Raw genomic sequence first — 20,907 nt, forward strand, 5'->3', positions numbered from 1 at the left:
AGATCTTGTAATACAACCTTTACTTGTTACATGTCACCCTCAACTTCTGACTCGTATAAACTACAGGATATTTTGTGTATACTCCTATAATATTAGGGCCAGAGTGAAAACACACAGTGAAGCTCGAAACAATATTCTTTCATTTTTTATTAACATTTCTACTTCAGATTGACATATATCCCACTTGTTTAATAAAAAGAACGGAGCTCACCTTAGTGGTGTTGGGAAGATCTCCAAGAGAGAGAAAAAAAAATTCGAGAAGAACTCCTAGCACACGCTGACCTGAGCTCCTTCAGGCTTTGATATTTCTTCATCTCTTATAATAAAAGATTTCAGCATTATGTTTCACATTTTTTTACTGTCAGTTCCTCCCTCAGAGAAGTTCTTGACACAACTCCCAGTTTGACATGGTATAATAATATAAGTACTACTGCCACCACCTCCATCAAGATTCTTAAATCTTTGGCTGACAGCTCGTTCAGCTTGTAGGACTTTAGAGACACTACCAATGCTTCTTTCTAGATCTATATCAGCATTTCTATTTGCAACACCGCAATGTTGTTTCAAGGCATGCCTTCTTCGAGTATTCTTTAAATTGTAACATTGAAAGAAATTTATGTGTGTGTAGTCCATCGGTTCATTTAGAATAGACTTTCTTCTACCTTATTAGCTTATTTTTCACGAAAGCTACTCGCATATGCTATTTAGTATCTGTAGTATATTCTATTTATTATCTGCAGTATATGTTACTTATGATCTACAGATCTGGAGGAGAGATAGTGAACTACCTAAATGTGTCTACAGATCTTTTTTGTTAAAGCATAGACTAAAATATATGGAAATACGCTATATGTTAAGGCTATTGTGGGAGACTTTTGAAACATTTTAGGAGTATAACCTTCAAGACCAATTTTTATCAAATTGAAATAGAAACCTAATAGAGATTGATATAGTTATCAGGAGGAATGCTGGAGATGAGGAATGGAGAATCATCTGCAAATAAATTTTTATGGCTTGCGGAGAGCAATTGTGAATGGCCATAGGGACGTGGTCTTGGATACTAACAACCAAGGCCTACTGGATAGTAAAAAATTATCAACATACCTAGGTTGTTGCAACAGGCTCTGTAGTGTGACTAGGCTTAGTGGGAAATTTCCAGGCTGGAGTGATGACCTAAAATAATATTTTTCATTGATATGATCAGAACTGTTTGGCCGCTCTACGTCTACTTCAGTAAGTACCTTTTCAAGCTCATTCATGGAGTTCTTTAACAATGAAATAGATCCTTCTCAAGTTAACAATACATTTTAAGGTGGATTAGTTCTTTAGTCGTCAAATAGAAATCTTCAAATTTGGTTTTTGGAATCTAGGGCCTTAAATTTAATTTTGGCTTTAGGCCTGTAACTGAGAAACAGGCACTATATCTTATATTTTTGAAGATGATCCGCTTTATCTTATTTCTTTGATACTCACGATATCTGACGTTAAAAGATCCTATCAGACATACAAATTCGCAAGTTACAACAGGGAGTTGCATTCATTGTCGAAGAAAAATCAGGATGTCTTGAAGTATTAAATTTGTTTTGTAGCAAAACCAACCTTCTGGGAAGACTTGTGTTAGATATATTTATGATGTCATAACTAATCTGATGTGTTTAGTTTCAGATCTTAATATCAGGACTTACTGGAAATCAGAACTTAATGAAGTCAGAACTTAATATCAGAACTTAAGGCCGTCGAGATTTATATCAGGACTTAAGTGCGGGTACTTCAGATAAGGAATGCAGCTGATTTACAGGAGAGGATCTGGACTAAAACAATAGAAGATATGCATGAAGAGTTCGACAGCTAGAAGACTTGTAGAAGATAATATCTGATTGATATATTTTACGAGACATAATTATATTCCATATCAAATTGAAGATATCTTGTAACTGTATATTATATAAACACAGCTTATGGTTTACACTATATGTGTTATCATTCACGAGAAAAAGATTATTCATTGTAACCCTAGCAGCTCTTAGTGATATTGTTCATCACTGAGAGAGAACAACTGTTCTATTGTAACAGAGTTTATTATATTGAATATACTTGATTACTGGTACATACTTGTGTTGATAAATCGATTTGATTGTATAAACACTATATTCAACCCCCTCCTATATTGTTGTGTGACCTAACAAGTGATATCAGAGCTACTCTGCTGATATACAAACGGTAAGATCCAGTTTACAATCACGTCTGAAGAAACACAAACTCCAACCAAGCCCACCAAATCTCAAGAAACTCAAAACAATCAAACCCACATTCGATATTAAACTATTAGGGTTCCCATACTGAGAGCATCTGAGTATCCTATATGGAAAGTGAAGATGGCTATGTTTCTGGAAGCCACAGATCCAGAATACCTTGATAGAATTTATGATGGACCACATAAGCCTACCAAGCTCTCTGTTGTAGTTGCTTATCAACCAGCAAAGGTCATACCAAAGGAGAAAGGTGATTACACAGCTAAAGACATCTCATCTATTGCCAATGATGCAAGGGTAAGGCATTTGCTGCATAGTACAATTGACAATGTCATGTCAAACAGGGTAATTGGATGCAAGACTGCAAAGGAGATATGGGATGCTTTGGAGACAAGATGTCAGGGAACTGATGCCATCAAAAAGAACAGGAAGACAATACTCACTCAGGAGTATGAGCACTTTGACTCAAAATCTGATGTGTCATTAACCGATTTATATGACAGATTTGCCAAACTCTTGAATGCTCTGTCACTGGTGGACAAGGAATATGATCTTGAAGATTCAAATCTAAAATTCCTTTTGGCTCTTCTTGAGAATTGGGATTTGAAGTCTACTACCATAAGAGACAACTATGACCTTACTGAAACTACTCTTGATGAAATTTATGGTATGCTCAAGACTCATGAACTTAATATGGACCAAAGGAGCAAAAGGCATGGAAGAAAGTCAAAGACATTTGCTCTTAAAGCTGAGGATAAAGCTCCTAAGGTGGTTGTCTCAAAAAGGGGCAACGGAAAGGCTCTCATCATAAAGTTTGATTCAGAATCATCAAATTCTGATGATGATGATTCAGAAACTGAAAGTTTATCTGAAGTGGATGTTGATGCAGAGATGATGCAGCTGTGTGCTCTTATGATGAAGGGTATCACAAAGATAGCCTACAAAAAATTTAGAAAGGGCAAGAAGTTTTCCAGGAAAGGTGGAAGTTCTGAAAAGAAAGGGTTCAGAAAGTCTGAAGGCAAAGGAGGAAAGTCTGACAGAGGAGACAACTCAAATGTCAAATGCTACAATTGTGGTGAAAGAGGTCACATCTCTCCTGACTGCAAGAAAGGAAAAAGTGATAAAGGCCAGGCACTTATCACAAAGAACAAAAACTGGGCATACACTTCAGATTCTGAAGAAGAGGTGTACTATGCCTTGATGGCAAATGCTGAAATGGTGAGAGATGGAGTCACCGGAATTTTTTCCGGGTGGTAGGCGGCGGTTGCACGGTTGATGGGTGGGGTGGTTCTCTTTTTTTTTTGCAACATTTTATGCTAAAATCGACCGATTTTGATGTAATTTATTCAGGGGCGGGAGATTCAAATTTTCACAAAATTTTGAACTTCAAATTTTAAATTTTATAAAAGCGACCAATGATTCAGTCGATTTTATATAAATTCTACCGTAAAACTTAAAATCCACCCTCTTAAAAGCCACCAACATGCTTCGGTCGATTTTATACTAAATTCCACATAATATGGTCGATTATAGCTAAATTCCAACGATATTTGATGGTGGATTTTAGTAATTTTTCTTGTAGTGCAATATGCAAACTGATCTCTAGCAATACATCCATATACGTTTTAATATGCAAACTCATCTCTAGCAATATACCCATATACGTCTTAATTTACTATTGACACAATTTTTTCGTTAATCTAATTCACACATGAAATGTGGATCTATTAATGTTGGAGGAAATTTGGTCTAAGAAATCTACAATTTACTAATTCTATATAGAAATTAATTCTTCTTAATTAGATATATTAATTTGTAATGAAATATAGCATGATATATAAATCATCAAATTTTAGACAATTGCGATGCTCTAAAATTTGTCATAATAATGCTAAGACATTCAAATTTAATTGTATTACAACATGAATATATTCTCCCCCATGATCAGAGGGGGTATTAAATTACTAAGGTTTCTGCAAATCAGAAATATACTTAGCCTCCACATGATCTATACTATTCCAGAGGCATGCACATGATCTAGACTAACTAAGGCATAAACCAAAACATCCTGGACTGCAAAGATACAGATATTTGATACAAAACAATATACGATTAAAATCATCAAACTCTCATAGTCATCTCATTATCCAAAGTACAAACAGGCTTTAGCACACGAGTTGACAAGTTTAAGAAAACCTTCAGGAGCATAGCTAGCCCACTCAAACGGCATCTTCAAGGATCTCCATAGCCATGCTACTTAGCAGCCGTAGACCTTTGGCAAAAACATGAAAATTTCTAAATTAATACTTGTCAATTGACAAAATCAAGGGTTACATATATAAATTTTGCATTACAAATTTTTTTGTAATAAGATTGAGTTAGTGAATTTTCAATAATTTTAACTTATGATTCAAAATGAATGTTTTAATAATTTTACTTATGAGACAGATTTTTTTAATTAAATGAACCCAAATAGATAATTTTGAAATATAATTATTTTCATTCATGAATTTTAAATTAGAATAACATTTAAAACATATATTTAAAAACTAAAGTTAATAAAAAGTGAAAAATCAAAATAAGTTAAGAAAAAATACATCGCTAGTAAAATTCAATTTATCAGCTTATAAATTATAAATTCAACATATAATTTGGTTCGACAAACACTCGTCAATAAACTGTTACGCGCTTATAAGTAAGTGGTGTTTGGCCCAAACATGCCTAATAAGATTTTGAAAAGTCATATGATCACTTAGTATTCTTGAACTATATCTCAAAAAGATAAAGATTTTGCTTGGGGCTTGATAACAATATTTAATATGCTTAAAAACATGATTAGAATGAAGGAAAAATGAAAGTTTATGGGAATGAAATGAAGGAAGATAAAGCTTGTGAATTGATGCACATATAATCAAAATAGATGTATAATATATATACTTTTAGCTTGGAGAGGTAATTAAATCTGAAAGTTTACTCCTACAGGGAAAGAAGTAATCTAATTATGTTAATGTCTATCTTTAAGCCCTAATAGAAATTTAAACTTAAGAAAGAAAGGAAATGAATATCAATTGATGGAAAATATCATTGTCCAACAAGAGATGCAAGGAAAAACCTAAGCCACGTGTAACAGAAGCTGGAAACAGTACACATATCTATGATGAAAGGACTACTATACAGCTCAGCCTTAAATATACTTTTTATGCAATGATTTTGTAAAATACCCCCAGTTAAAAACAAATGCAAACAGATTATAAATATGTCAAGAAGATTATTAGGAAGGTTTTGGAGGTTTTGGCAAGAGCGGAAACAATTTCTCAAGAACAGGCATGGCTCTGATATTATATTTGTTTAGGAAGTTTTGACATTAGCCGAAACACTTGCTCAAGAACAGGCATGACTCTGATATTATATTTCAGACATTGTATTTCTTGTTTTTCTTTCACAGAGAGCCAAAGCCTTACTTCTGATACGGGAATTACTTCCCATCTTAAAATTTAATTATTGTCTTTTAAACTGTTTTCCTTGTATTTTACCATATATATGTAATAACAAAATTCAAACAACATAAATTTGCATTTAAATTTCACATAGAAAGATTAAGCAGCATTACCTTCATCACTTTCGTCGTCTTCAGCCACCTTTTTCTCTCGAATAAGTTGATTCTCTTCTGCACTTGTACCACCGTCAAGATGAACAAGACTCTCAATATAAGCAACTGACTCATAGTATTGAGGCAGACCCCTAATTCTGAATTCCTCTCGTACTTCTTCCTTGACAAGATCGTACCACAAAAACTTTTCTTGGCTTGCCAAAAGTAAATGATTGCCACTCTTCGAAAATGCCAATGGCTGGTAAACTGTAGATGGTCTATTAAACGAAACTAACTTGGTCCAAGTATCCTCTTCTCTATCCCTTTGCAGTAACCATATGTCTCCCATTTCCGCCAACTCGTCATCACATTCTGGATGATAAACATAACACTGAACACAAAGAAAACCTTCCATGGACCCAATATAAATGTCAACATTGCAACTTGTATCATCATACGCAGGTAGCGCTGGTACCACTCTATATTCTTCGGTTGCAAGCTGAAAGGCAGCAATATATTTTCAGTGATTTGACTCAACAGTTTCTTCAGAACACATCCAAAACAAAGCACCATTAGCAAAAGTAGCAGGTAATCGTCCACAATTTACTGAATAAGGAAAATTCCCAATTCTTCTCCATGAATTTGATTTTAAACTATAAACATGAACTTCCTTATCATTCTGCGCACCATTAGATCGAGTAGTACGATACCACTGAACCGTCATTACAACTTTATAATCGTCATTAACATGATCGTACCCAAACCCCAGATTATTATATGTATGATTATAAAAAGAACCTTGAGGAAAATGAGGGCAAGCAGTTCATCTGACATTTTTTTAGAGTTTAATTAAGATGAAGATGAAGATGGGGAAGATTAAGAGTGAAAACAGTAGAGATCGAAATGAGTGTTTTTGAGGTAATAAGGGCAAAAAGAAATTATGTTTACCGCGGTTTGCAACAAGTGTTTTTTATTGTCGGGTAATAGCTCACAGTATCACCCAAAAAACCCAAAATATCACAAAATATGGTCATTTCTATTACTCAAAAATCAATTTTTAAAAACATTTTTAAAAAACACAATTATACATTACACTTTATGTAAATTAAAATATTAGTTTTAAAAAAATAAAAAAAAATCATAAAAAGCATGTTAATGAGGCATATATATATTGTGAATGCTTTTAGTATGAACAAATGACTTGAAAATGAGAGAAAACATTACTTTTACGAAGAAGTGATAAGCAAGTGATTTTGTTAAGTTTTTCGATAATAGTAAGGATCATATTTTAATTTAATTTCTATATTTTTTTGTTTCTTTTTGTTCATTGATTTGTGAAATTAAAAATACTTTTGCAAATCACACTTATTTTGTATCTTAAAATCATTCAAATATCAATGGATAATTGATTAGAAGAGCCAATATCTATATTGGAATTACATATTTAGATAATTTCATAGAAAAATTAAATATTTATAAAATATTTATATAAAAGATTAATAAAGTAATTATCTATTTACGTAAGAAATTACATAATATAAGAAGTTTTGTTATCCCTCCTAAACAAAAAAGACATCCCTGCAGAGGGATATGTATATACTATATTAGAAGTACTAAAAGATGTTTATAATAATTCATTCTTTAAAATTTACTACTTTAAAATCCGTGCTATGCACGGTGTAGCACGGTGTTTTAGTAGCTTTAATTTTATTTTAACTCAATTATATATTATATATTAGTCTGCATGAATATTATTTATTATTTGGGTTAAACATCAATTAGATGACTCATTACGGCCAAATGACTCAAGTAGGTCATTGGTTACAAATTTGACTCATAGAATCATCAATATTAATGTTAAATTTTAACCGGGCCATTAGTGGGTGTGTTTGTGAAGAAAGTATACACCTTCTGCAGTCCTGGTTTCAGTAATATATATAGATATGTGTTTGTAATGTAAAACGAGAGAAACACAAAGTATTCAAGTTGATCTTATTCTTGCAAAAGAGTACAAGAAAGATTAAATAATATTATGAAAGAGAACACCACTTATCTAAGCTAAAAATAAGGAATTAAGTACTGAATGAATCCTAAATAAACCCTATTACTCCACATAGCCGAAACTTATTCAAAACACTCCTACAAAATCTCATGAACATTATAAACCATAACAAACCGGTAAACCACATTCAGAGGACTCAGACAAGACTTAAAACATAATAGAAGTTTTGATTAAATCCAACAAATACCCCCTTAATCTAAACTTATTTTTTCAGGTTCTTCACACCAAGAAACTGACGCATTCGCTCAAACTTGACAATTGACAATGCTTCTGTGAGCACGTATGCGCGTTGCTCTTCAATTTGTACATGCCTTATAATAATTTCGCCTCACTCCACGCATTCCCTTATAAAGTGATAACGTATATTGATATGCTTAGAGCTCCCATGAAAAACAGGATTTTTGCTAAGTCTATAGCTAATTTGTTGTCGATGCAACACCACTGGTCCAATATAACTATCAGTAACTTCACCTGGCAATTTTCTTAACCATATATATTGGCAAGCTACTGATGTAGCTTCACACGAGGATAGCGCAACACACTTCTGTTTCTACAAGACCCAAATTATCACACTCATATTTAAGTAGAATATTATCCCACTAGTGCTCCTCCTATCATCAATATGCCCGTCCAAATCACTTTCTGAGAACCCTGTTAAAATATAATTTCCACTGTCCTTTGAATAACTCAAATCATAACCTAACGTTCTTTTAATATAACACATTATTCTCCTAGCAGCATTCATGTGCATCACCGTTGGCCTTTCCATGAATCGACTAATTATTCCCACAGCATACGATATGTCCGATCGTGTATGAACAAGATAATGGAGGCCTCCCACAATGCTTTTATATTCAGTAGAATCAATAGCCGCACCACTTTTATCCTTGGTAAGCAACACCTTATGTTCCATTGGAATTTTTGTTGGGTTGCAATCTTTCATACCAGCCTTTTCTAAAACCTTATTAGCATACGATGTTTGCTTGAGCTTAACATAACATTTCTGCTGATCAACCTCTATGCCAAGATAATAAGAAAGCTTTCCCAAATCACTCATTTCAAAGTGCTTGTTCATTTATTCATTAAAGTCATGTATGACATCTCCACTTGTACCTATCACCAAAAGATCATTGACGTACACTACCACTATGAATGCTTCTTCTCCCTATCTTTTTATGTATACTGCATGTTCATAAGGACACCGTGACAAACCCATGCTTTCCAGACACTTTCTTAGCTTCAAATACCAAGCTTTAGGAGCCTGACAGAGTCCGTACAGTACTTTTGACAACTTATAAACCAAATGCTTTTGCCCTGATTTTTCAAAACCCTCAGGCCGTGACACGTAGACGTCTTCCTCTAAATCCCCGTTTAGAAATGCTGACTTGACGTCTAGATAATGAACCATCCACCCATTTTTTGGTGACAATTCCAGGAGAAGACACATTGTTTCCAAGTGAGTTACTAGTGCAAAAATCTCTTTGAAATCAACTCCATATTGTTGACCATAACCTTTTGCTATAATTCAAGCTTTGTGCTTCACTAACTCTCCTTTAGTATACCAGATTCGCGGGGATCGTTTTTTATATCTGATAACCCTAAAGAGGGAAGGCACACAGATATATAATAAACAATTATATACATGATTATATCCAAAAATCAGCATATTTCATTTAAATGTCTACAACCTCATAACAATACTCATATTGTGATCTGTTCCATAAACATTCTACTAATATCATAATTTAGCAATCATAAATTCAGAATAATACCTTATAAGTATCCTAGATCACCTATGGCTGTCAACCTGTCTTGGCTCTCCTTCCCTTCTCGCTTCCTTGCTTTGGGATATAGTTCTTTCAGTTCCCTCCAACTCTGACTGTAATTGATTGGTTCATCCACCCACATAAGCATTAGTTCATCTACAGCTTCGACTTCCTCTGTATCATCGTATATTTCACTGATTAATCTAAAGTTTCTTGGCTCACTACTTTGCCCAGAACCAGCAGAACTCCTCACACTCGAGGCTTGGGATGAAATTGATGAGCTTTAACTTGTAACAGGAGCTTGTGCCTCTGAAACTTTAATTAGTGTTGTCACTTTGTATTGTGGCTTGACTTTTTCCTTCTTCACTTATGTTAGTTTCACCAAATTCAAAACCAGAAACAGTAAATTAATTTGACTGATATGTACCTTGCTTCTCACAATGTTCCCACTCCCAGGTCTTTGTCTCTTAGAAGAAAACATCGTGGCTCACAAATACTTTTCTTGACACTGGATCAAACAATCGATAAGCTTTTGTTCTCGGATCCTTCCCGACGTTAACAACAATTTTACTACGATGTTCTGACCTAGTTGTCTAAAAACTTGCATTTTCTTGTGACATACACACCCAAACACCTTGATGTGTTCCAGATTTGGCTTTAACCCTGTCCAGACCTCGTAAGCAGGTTAATCTGACAAAGCACATATTTGGCAGCCGATTCAATATTTAAACTGAATGCCTAACTACTTCTCCTCACAAAAATGAAGCCAACTGTATAGTGTTTATTAAACTCCTCTCTATAGCAACTACTATAGGATAATGTCTCTCGACTATGCCGATTTGTTGTGGCGTATATGAAGCTGTAAACTGTCGATATATGCCAAAATTTTCATAATATGAAATAAAATTATTTGAGCAGAACTCACCTTCTCTGTTTGTGCGGAAATTTTTCACCCTTTTATCTGGATCTCTCTCAACCTGGGCTCTAAATTTTTTAAATGCATCAAAAGCCTCGTCCTTCGTCTTCAAGAAATACACCCACATAGCTCTGCTATAATCATCGACAAGTAGAAGAAAATATTTATTACCACCTGAAGTCTCTGGCAAGATTGGCCCACATAGATCTCCATGAATCAAATCCAACACTTGTTCTGCTCTGTAATTTGATTGTGCTGGAAATCTTTTCCTGGTCTGCTTCGACATCAGACATCCCGAGTATATCTCCCTGGGTTGGATAATTTTTGGCAAGCCTTCAGTCATGTTGTCTTGACACTACATTCATAGCCCGGAAATTAACATGATGAAGTCGTGAATGCCATAACCATGTTATTTCATCCATCCTGGACAGCAGGCATATTGGTTCACAGCTTTCAATGATCACTTTATACAATCTGTTCCCCGTTCTCTTAACTTTTATAAGTAATTTTCTATCTTTTTCATATACCCATAAGAACTCACAATGCATTACCACTCGATTTCCTTCTTTCTTTAGATAACTGACCAAGGCTCAAAATATTATCGCATAAGTCTGGGATATAATATACCTCTTGAAATATTCTTTCTTTACCATTTTTGCACTTAAACATGACTGAGCCTTTTCCCTTTATATTCACTGTTGAGCCATCTCCAAAGCGAATTTTTTCGGTTACTTTCTCATCCAAAAATTTTAAATTTTGATGTTTCTCATGTCATGTGATTGCTCTCTCTTTTGATTCACCATGTTTCTTCTCAGCACCAGAAACCGACCTTGGTTTTAGTTTCTCCTTACTCAATAATATCTTTTTCATTCCACACTCAATCATTAAGAGTGCAGGCTCATCGTCTTGTGTCTAAGACATGTTCACCTCCCAATGTTGTTCTTTCTCACGTTTAGGTTTTCAACACTCCGCATCATAATGACCATACACCAGACAATTGAAATATCTTATCCTACTTCTATCTCGTCCATTCCTTAGCACTTTTTTCACACGATTGTCACCACTATTATATCAATTCCTTGAGTTTGATCTCCTCAGCCAATCCTCTCTAGTAAGTAAACAGTAGTTTCCCCTCTCTAGCACTCTCAAAGAAGCTTTTTTACCATGTAGCTTTCTTCAATCACTTCACCTAATGCTTGAATGTTGGCCACCAAACTGTTTAGTTTCATATAAAACTCGTCCAGATGCTTAGTGTCTTTCATCTTCAGTGACTCAAAATCAGCTTTCAATGTTTGTACTTTTGCCTTCTTCACCTAATCAGCACCAAGGCACATAGTTTTAATGGTTTCCCATACTTCTTTGGCCGTAGTCTTTTCAGATATAGACAAAAGCATGTCCTCGGGTTTTCCTTGATAAATAGCTGCCAATACGATCTGATCTGTTCTCCTTCCACCTTTGATTTTGAATTTTTGGGATCAATAGCTTCCCACACTGCGTGAGCCTGCATAAAAACCTTCTTTTTTGTTGCCCATGATGTGTAGTTACTTCATGCGAACATCAGATAACTTAGACCAACTCCTCCTTCTTCTATTTTGATTATCTCCGTCTTGCTTGACTCCATACTTCCCTTCCTGGGCATATACTTTGGCATACACAGACTAGACATGTGGCTCTGATACCACAACAAAGAAAGTATACACCTTCTGCAGTCCCTGGTTTCGGTAATATATATATATATATATATATATATATATATATATATATATATATATATATATATCTGTATGTTTGTGTGTGTGCCTGTTTGTAATGTAAAATGAGAGAAAAACAAAGTATTCAAGTTGATCTTATTCTCCCAAAATAGTACAAGACATATTAAATAATATTGTGAAACAGAACACCAACTATCTAAGCTAAAAATAAGTAACTAAGTGTTGAATGAATCCTAAATAAACTCCACTACACCACCTAGCTGAAACATAATTAAAACACTCTTACAAAATCTCATGAACTTTATAAACTATAACAAACTGGTATACCACATTTAGAAGACTCAGACAAGACATAAAATATAACAGGAGTTTTGATTAAATCTAACAGTTGGCAGTGAAATCGATCCACCTGGAGCTGAGTGGGCATGATTGGTTGTAACATACAAGACTTAAAAAACTCTAAAATAAAAACATTACAAACACTTAGAAAGTGTTTTGATTCCGTACCATGGGGCATTCAATCTTTAGTGTGAATTGTAACTACACCTAAAACGAATTAGAGAAATGAAAGTTTTAGTGCACATTGAAGCTACATCTAGAAAGAATTAGAGAAATGAAAGATGATTGTGTTGTTATGCTAATTTTGAGTCATACATGCTATCTGTGTATATAGCCGTTACAAGTAGTCCACAGGCTCCAACTCACCCAATCAAAGGTTGCATAGCTGAGTCACACGTTTGACCGTTAAGTAAATTGTTTGACTCTAATGGACTGATTAAATAAGCTTAATCGAGGATTACTATATGTCAAATTTGTGGTAACTGACCTACTCGAGTCATTTGGACTAATGAATCACCTGGTTGATATTTAACCCTATATTATTTTGTTTAACCCGATGTCATCATATAAATCAATAATTTATATTTTGAATATGTTCTGTTGATTTAGTAGTACAAGTTTTTCAGTCCGATCATTTATATTTATTATTTTATTTTAACCAGAAATCCATTATATGACAAAATCTCAATAATTGTATTTAATTACTTTTTTAATCTTATTTAGTCTAATTAATAGCATAATTTTATTTCATGTGGTTCAATAGTATAATTTTCTTAGCGCGGTCGAATAATATATATTATTTCGTTGTCCGAAATCTTTATGCTGGTCAAATTTTTATATAATATTTGTTGACCGGAATTTTTATATCGACCAAAATTTTAATATTTTGGTTATTATTATATAACATAGATTGAAAGATATTTTTAAAATCGATGAAAAGTGCACATAGCATAGAGATGAGAGGAGTGATTTGATCACCCCATCTTTTTTTCATCTTAATTGACTTCGATTAATAAATTGCTCAGAATAATATGAATTAAAATTAGAATAAAATTAGAAAAGTTTAAAATATATGGCTAATTAAGTGCATATAAAACATAAGAGCAATTAAGTGAAATATTTCAATTATTAAGCGAGGGTATTTAAGTAATTTAACGAAAGACCAAATCGACCAAATTTTTAATATTTCGTCTATTATATAATAGTATAGATTATTACATGCCTAACTATATTTTTAATTTACAAAACTATTATAATTAAAACATGGGCCTAACTCTATAATTTATGTTTACATTATTACTAAAATCAAATTAAGATAATAGTGTAATTGACCTATCACATAAAAACCAAATTAATATATTCTATAAGTAACAAGGTGAGCTGGTTAAAAATCATTAATTAAAATTAACTGTTTATATATATATAATTTAAATACTAATAAAATATTAATGAAAATCGGTGCATAACACAGATGGGATATAAGCTCATATAAAAAAACGGATGTAGACATTTTTAAATTAGTCTTTAATAATATAACTAATGGACATGGCCATATTTTGTAAATACCTTATTAAGTAAAAAATACCCCCAACTAAAATAAAATTCAAACATCTTAGAAAATATTTGAAGAACATTATAATGAAGGGTTTTGCAAGAGCTCAAACAAAGTCAAGTACAGAGATATTTTAACACATGTGCAACACACTGCAATTTCTATAAAATCTTTTTTTTTCTAGTCCTATTTTTCCATATAGAAATATATATAGCTATTTATTTAATAAGAAAATCCAAGAAAACATAACTTTACATATGAATTTCACACTCATGGGCGGTGATGAGTTTTTTTAGGCCTAGTGCAAAAATTATGTTGGGACCCTATAAAAATATGAAATCAAACCATTTAAAAAAAATTAAGGGGTTCATAAGTTAGAACCTAATCAAGTATTAATCTAGGAGGGGCGCATCCCCACGGCTTTACTTTTAATTCAATGAATTTAAGTTTGTTAAAAAATAAAATAAGAACTTATATATCTAACGATTATTCAAAAATTACGAGTGTAAACCAATACATTATATTACATATTTATAATTTACTTAATCAAAATAAATTGGTCAAGAAAAACCTAAAAATATTAAATGTTAAAAGTATGATATAAAGCAACACAAATGAGAGAAAAACAATAAGTGAATCAGTGAATCGATAAAAATAAATTGATTATATATATTCAAAGTCACATGTACCTCAAATCAACTTAAATAAACAAGTGAACTTGGGCTATGTTATGGGCTTTTGGGCTAGGTTTTGCGTTTGTAAATGTATATATTAAAAAAATAAATTGCAACCTATACATACATAATGAACTATATATCCTTTTGGGCGCAGTACATAGTGCATATGCACATCCTATACTCCGTAAAGGTCGCCAATGCATAAGACTAAGTTCATCATCTTTGTCTTCCCACTTAACATTTTTTCCCTTTTGGAGGCCAAGATCATCCCAAATAGGGCACCAAAATTTTCATACAATATATATGGGTATTTATGAATGTATGTATGTATGTATATATGTATCTATGTATAACGAGAGGGAGTTAAATTCTATGAAGACCACTTATATTCTACAAGTAAAAAATATTGCATGAAAATATTGCAAAACATTTAATTTTGCTAATCATGCTCTACCAAGATCATCATTTTATTCAAAATCTTGAATATCATATACGTATTGTATGTAAAACATTACAAAAATATTTTATCCTACAAAATATGTTAAGTTTGCAGAACATTTGTTAAGTTTGCTAAAAACATACACATTCTACTTATTAAACTTAAATAATTTTCAACAATTTTAATGAGTTAGTGATACTGGTAAAATATATGTCATAAAATAATATATATTATAAAGTTTTGATTGCAGAACATACATGGTTCCCAATGAAAAAGTGGTCACCATACAAATTTTCTTGATATATATCACTACAAGAAAACAAGGCTAAATACAACCGATTAAATACAACTGGGGTCAAATTCAACCCCTTTCGGTTGAATTTAAGGGGTGCGGCTAAATTCAACCGCATGCGGTCGTATTTAATTACGGTCGTATTTATGCGGTCGAATTTAGCAACAAATGTGACCGTATACGGTTGAATTTAGCCGTATTCCTAAATTCAACCGCATTCGGTCGAATTTAGCCTTACCAAAAAAATGGGTGTACGGTTGAATTTAGCAGTACTCCTAAATTCAACCGCATTCAGTCGAATTTAGCCTTTCCAAAAAAAAAGGGAAATTTTCCCGCCAGCGTTTTCTTTGACACTCCTAAATTCAACCGTTTTCGGTCGAATTTGATATTTTGAAATGACGGGAAATTTCCTGAACTTTTAAAACATTGGTTGCAAAAGTGGGGGAAATTTCCCGCTTTTTTAAAAATTGTAATTTTAGTAGAAATCAATTGTATTTATCTATCATGAATGCATTCGGTAATATTAATTATTTTCGGAATTTATTTTTTTTTAAATAAATTATTTAAGTAACTTATTAACTTTGTACAAGTTATTTGCGAACCGAGCTGTTCACGAAACAAATATTAAGATTTATATATATTTTACTGATATGATATAAATTTTAGAAAAAAATTAACGTATTTGGTTTGCTATTTTAACAGTCAATCAGTAGTTTGACCACTACTTTTTGCTAGTGCTTAGTCCCAAACTAATTTTTTGTTTTTTTTAAAAAAATATTTATGAATAGTCCAACCGTAAGGATGTCAAGATATATATATTTTAGTGATATTATAAAAATTTTAGAAAAAAATAAATGTATTTGGTTTGCTATTTTAACAGTCAACTAGTAGTTTGACCAATTATCCTTACTAGTGTTTAGTCCCGTACCGATGTTTCTATTTTTTAAAAAATGTTTATGAATGATCCAACCGTAAGGATGTCAAGATCTATATATTTTAATGATATGATAAAAAAATTAGAAAAAAATAAATGTATTTGGTTTTGTTATTTTAATAGTCAACTAGTAGTTTGACCAATACTTCTTACTAGTGTTTACTCTCATACCGAAGTTTTAATTTTTTACAAAATGTTTATGAATAATCCAACCGTATGGATGTCAAGATCTATATATTTTAGTGATATGATAAAAATTTTAGAAAAAAATAAATATATTTGGTTTGCTATTTTAACAGTCAACTAGTAGTTTGACCAGTTATTCTTACTAGTGTTTAGTCCCGTACCGATGTTTCGATTTTTTAAAAACTGTTTATGAATGACCCAACCATAAGGATATCAAGATCAATATAATTTATTGATATGATAATTTTTTTAAAGAAAAATAAATGTATTTGATTTGTTATTTTAACAATCAACTAGTAGTTTGACCAATACTTTTTACTAGTGTTTAGTCTCATACCGATGTTGCAATTTTTTACAAAATGTTTATGAATGATCCAACCATAAGGATGTCAAGATCTATATATTTTAGTGATTTGATAAAATTTTTAGAAAAAAATAAATGTATTTGGTTTGCTATTTGAACATTCAACTAGCAGTTTGACCAGTTATTATTACTAGTGTTTAGTCCCGTACCAATGTTTCGATTTTTTAAAAAATGTTTATGAATGATTCAACCGTAAGGATGTCAAGATCTATATATTTTAATAATATGATAAAATTTTTAGAAAAAAATATATGTATTTGGTTTGTTATTTTAACAGTCAACTAGTAGTTTGACCAATACTTCTTACTAGTGTTTAGTCTCATACCGATGTTTCGATTTTTTACAAAATATTTAAGAATGATCCAACCGTAAGGATGTCAAGATCTATATATTTTAGTGATATGATAAAAAATTTAGAAAAAAATAAATGTATTTGATTTGTTATTTTAACAGTCAACTAGCAGTTTAACCAGTTATTATTAATAGTGTTTAGTCTCGTACCAATGTTTCGATTTTTAAAAAATATTTATGAATGATCCAACCATAAGGATGTCAAGATCTATATATTTTAATGATATGATAAAAATTTTAGCAAAAAATAAATGTATTTGATTTGTTATTTTAACAGTCAACTAGTAGTTTGACCAATACTTCTTACTAGTGTTTAGTCTCATACCAATGTTTCGATTTTTTAAAAAATGTTTATGAATGATCCAACCGTAAGGATGTCAAAATCTATATATTTTAGTGTTATGATAAAAATTTTAGGAAAAAATAAATGTATTTGCTTTGCTATTTTAACACTCAACTAGTAGTTTGACCAGTTATTTTTACTAGTGTTTAGTCCCGTACCTATGTTTCGATTTTCTAAAAAATGTTTATGAATGATCCAACCGTAAGGATGTCAAGATCTATATATTTTAATATTATGATAAAAGTTTTAGAAAAAAATAAAAGTATTTGGTTTGTTATTTTAACAGTACTCTACTAGTAGTTTGACTAGTTATTTTTACAGGTGTTTAGTCCTGTGCCGATGTTTCAATTTTTTTAAAAATGTTTATGAATGATCCAACCATAAGGATGTCAAAATCTATATATTTTAGTGATAGATAAAAAATTTAGAATAAAATAAATGTATTTGGTTTCCTATTTTAACAGGCAAGTAGTAGTTTGACCCGTACTTTTTACTAGTATTTAGTCCCATAATGATGTTTGGTTTTTTTAAATATGTTTATGAATGATCCAACATTATAGATATTAAGATCTATATATTTTAATGATATGATAAAAAAAATGTATTTTAATCATTAGATCTCGATTATTTTTACAAATAAAGTATAAATAAACATTATTATAAATTTCACCGCACACTCTTGTTAATGGAATTCATCATAAAATTGATCAAAATCAAAATTTTAATTTTTTAATAGAAAAATGAGTTGTTAAAATAAATTATAATATTATAATATTTTAAGAAAAAGATTAACAAATTACAATATATTTTTAGATAAATTATTCGAATTTTAATTTTATAACAGAAAATACGTAATATATGAATTTATAAATTGACACTCCTAAATTCAACCGATTGCGGTCGTATTTAGCATGTCCATGTCAGCGATCCGCGTGATTTAGATCCAACGTGCTAAATTCAATCACTAAATTATAATCCAACGGCTGATTTTACTTTTAAAAAAAAACTAAAATTCAATATCTTTTTAAGTTAAACCCCCCACCCCCCACTCCCCACCCCTGCCCCCTCCCCCCTCTCCCCTGTTCTCCCTGCCCCCGCCCCCCTCCCCCCCTCCCCCCTCCCCCCTCCCCTGTTCTCTCGTCACCCTCCCCCTCCCCTGTTCTCTCACCATCACCACTCAACCCCCTCCCTCCCTCTTTTTCGTTTTTTTTTTCGGCCAATCCCCTTTTTCTCCGACCACCTCTTTTTATTTTCTATTCGCACAAACATCCGCCCCAACACCCATCTTTTATCTTTATTTTCTTGAACAAAATATTAAACGGGTCTTCAAAATTTGGTATTTTTATATCATTTTTGATTGTGGGTTTGAATTTAGGAAAATTGTAGGAGTATATATGTGAAAATTTTGAATTGAAAACTTGATATTTGTGATTTGGTATCTAATTTTTGAATCATTTGTTGTGTTCTTGATTGGGTTATATGTTAATATAATTATTGATAATTGATTATATAGGTTATTGACTTTGTTTTGTGATATTGAGTGTTGAATTTGGTTGAATTTTATATTATTTCGGGTTTGGCCGGAAAAGTTGTCATTTTGATCGGAAAATGGATTTTATTGTTGGTGATGTTAGTTTTAGATTTTGGAAATGATTTATTGTGTGAAATTGAACCGAAAAAATCTCATTTTTGGCAATATTGGAGTTATCGGAATGGTTGCGGATTTTTTGAAGCTCGCCGGAATCTGAGAATTTTCTGGCGAGTTTTTTTTTTAAAATGTGGTGCTCGTAAATTCGACCGCATTCGGTCGAATTTAGAACAATATTTTCAATCATATACGGTCGAATTTATATTTTAGGCGGACTTTTCAAATTTTTTCAAAAAATTCAAATTTTTGGGCGGGATTTTCAATTTTTTGGTGAAAAACAAATTCGACCGCATTCGGTCGAATTTAAGCGGTCGAATTTAGCCGCTCCGTATACTAAATTCGACCGGTTACTAAATATGACTCGACCGAATGCGACCGGTCCAAAAACCGGCCGTATTTAGTTAAATACGACCGAAAACGGTCGTATTTAACTAAATACGACCGATTTTTGGACGGTCGTATTTACCCGTTTTTCTTGTAGTGTATATATATATATATATATATGTGTGTTTGTGTGTTTGTGTATAAATTTTATATCAAGAATTCAAAATCAATTCAAACTATACCAATATATAAATATATTTGAGGCGTCCATTTAATTTAAAAAAATTTATTTATTTATTTGAGAACTAAGATTTATAAGGCCCAATTATAGATAGTAATTCATTTATTACCATATGATATGATGCATTTCAAAAATTATTAGAAGAACAATTATTATAAGATTAGCAGGACAGATAAAGCAAATTAACTTGGAGTTGGGGAACATATCCATCTTAATTAGTTGTCTTATATAGTTAAAGAATTAATATTATTCTCTTTAAAACAGATTTTATCTTGGATGGCCTAAACGTATTCTGGGTTCATTTGGAGAAAGTTCTATCAGGTATTAAAGTGGACAAAACCTGATATAAATTATAGTTCCAAAAAATATTCAAAGTAATTTGTTACCACTAATTTCTTTGGGTTGATAGTAATGGAATGCTTTCATTGTGATGCCAACATATAATCGATTAACTATGAGTAGACATAATTAATTTGATCTATATAAAATATATCTATATATATTTAGAAGCAACTAAGTTTTGTATGAATCTCTTGATTGATAAATAGAAGGATAAATTAAGTACTAGATGAGACTTTATGCACATTGACTGTTACATACAATAATAGATAGACTTAAGCTGTGAAAAATGGATCGTCCTACGTAATGCATTTTATCCAATTTGTGATGTTCTGAAAAATTAGAACTCAATAGATAAAACATCAGGTACTTCTAATATATTGTTGAATATACTAGTTGCAATATTTTTAAATTATGGATGGGTAAAAAAGTTTAGACACGTAAGACACCTTGATCCTTAGGGCCAGTACTAATAATGCTAAGGAATAAAATGAGATTTACAATGAGTGAAGTACGAAAACAAGTGACCCGGAATGCCATATGTCATAATATGTGTGAAATACGAAGATTTGGTGAATTAT

General features: G+C 31.8%; 1 protein-coding gene across 1 annotated transcript; it reads right to left on the reverse strand.

The window, feature by feature from the left end:
- Positions 1–9,068: 9,068 nt before the first annotated feature.
- On the reverse strand, positions 9,069–10,928 carry LOC141679241 (uncharacterized). The gene is made up of 3 exons (XM_074485745.1): positions 10,595–10,928; positions 9,697–9,930; positions 9,069–9,421 (listed from the first exon to the last, which is right to left on the reverse strand). The coding sequence occupies exons 1-3, from the start codon at positions 10,926–10,928 to the stop codon at positions 9,069–9,071; spliced, it is 921 nt and encodes a 306-aa protein (XP_074341846.1).
- Between the last annotated feature and the right edge of the window lie 9,979 nt (positions 10,929–20,907).

This window comes from Apium graveolens, chromosome 8 (genome assembly GCF_009905375.1).
Source record: "Apium graveolens cultivar Ventura chromosome 8, ASM990537v1, whole genome shotgun sequence".
Classification (NCBI taxonomy): domain Eukaryota; kingdom Viridiplantae; phylum Streptophyta; class Magnoliopsida; order Apiales; family Apiaceae; genus Apium; species Apium graveolens.

Coding starts and splice junctions, on each gene's coding strand:
- LOC141679241 (XM_074485745.1), bottom strand. CDS start 10,928: ATGACTGAAGGCTTGCCAAAAATTATCCAACCCAGGGAGATATACTCG. Junction 9,931..10,594: donor TTTCCGCACAAACAGAGAAG/GTGAGTTCTGCT, acceptor TTTCATCCCAAG/CCTCGAGTGTGAGGAGTTCT. Junction 9,422..9,696: donor AGACAGGTTGACAGCCATAG/GTGATCTAGGAT, acceptor CTTGAATTATAG/CAAAAGGTTATGGTCAACAA.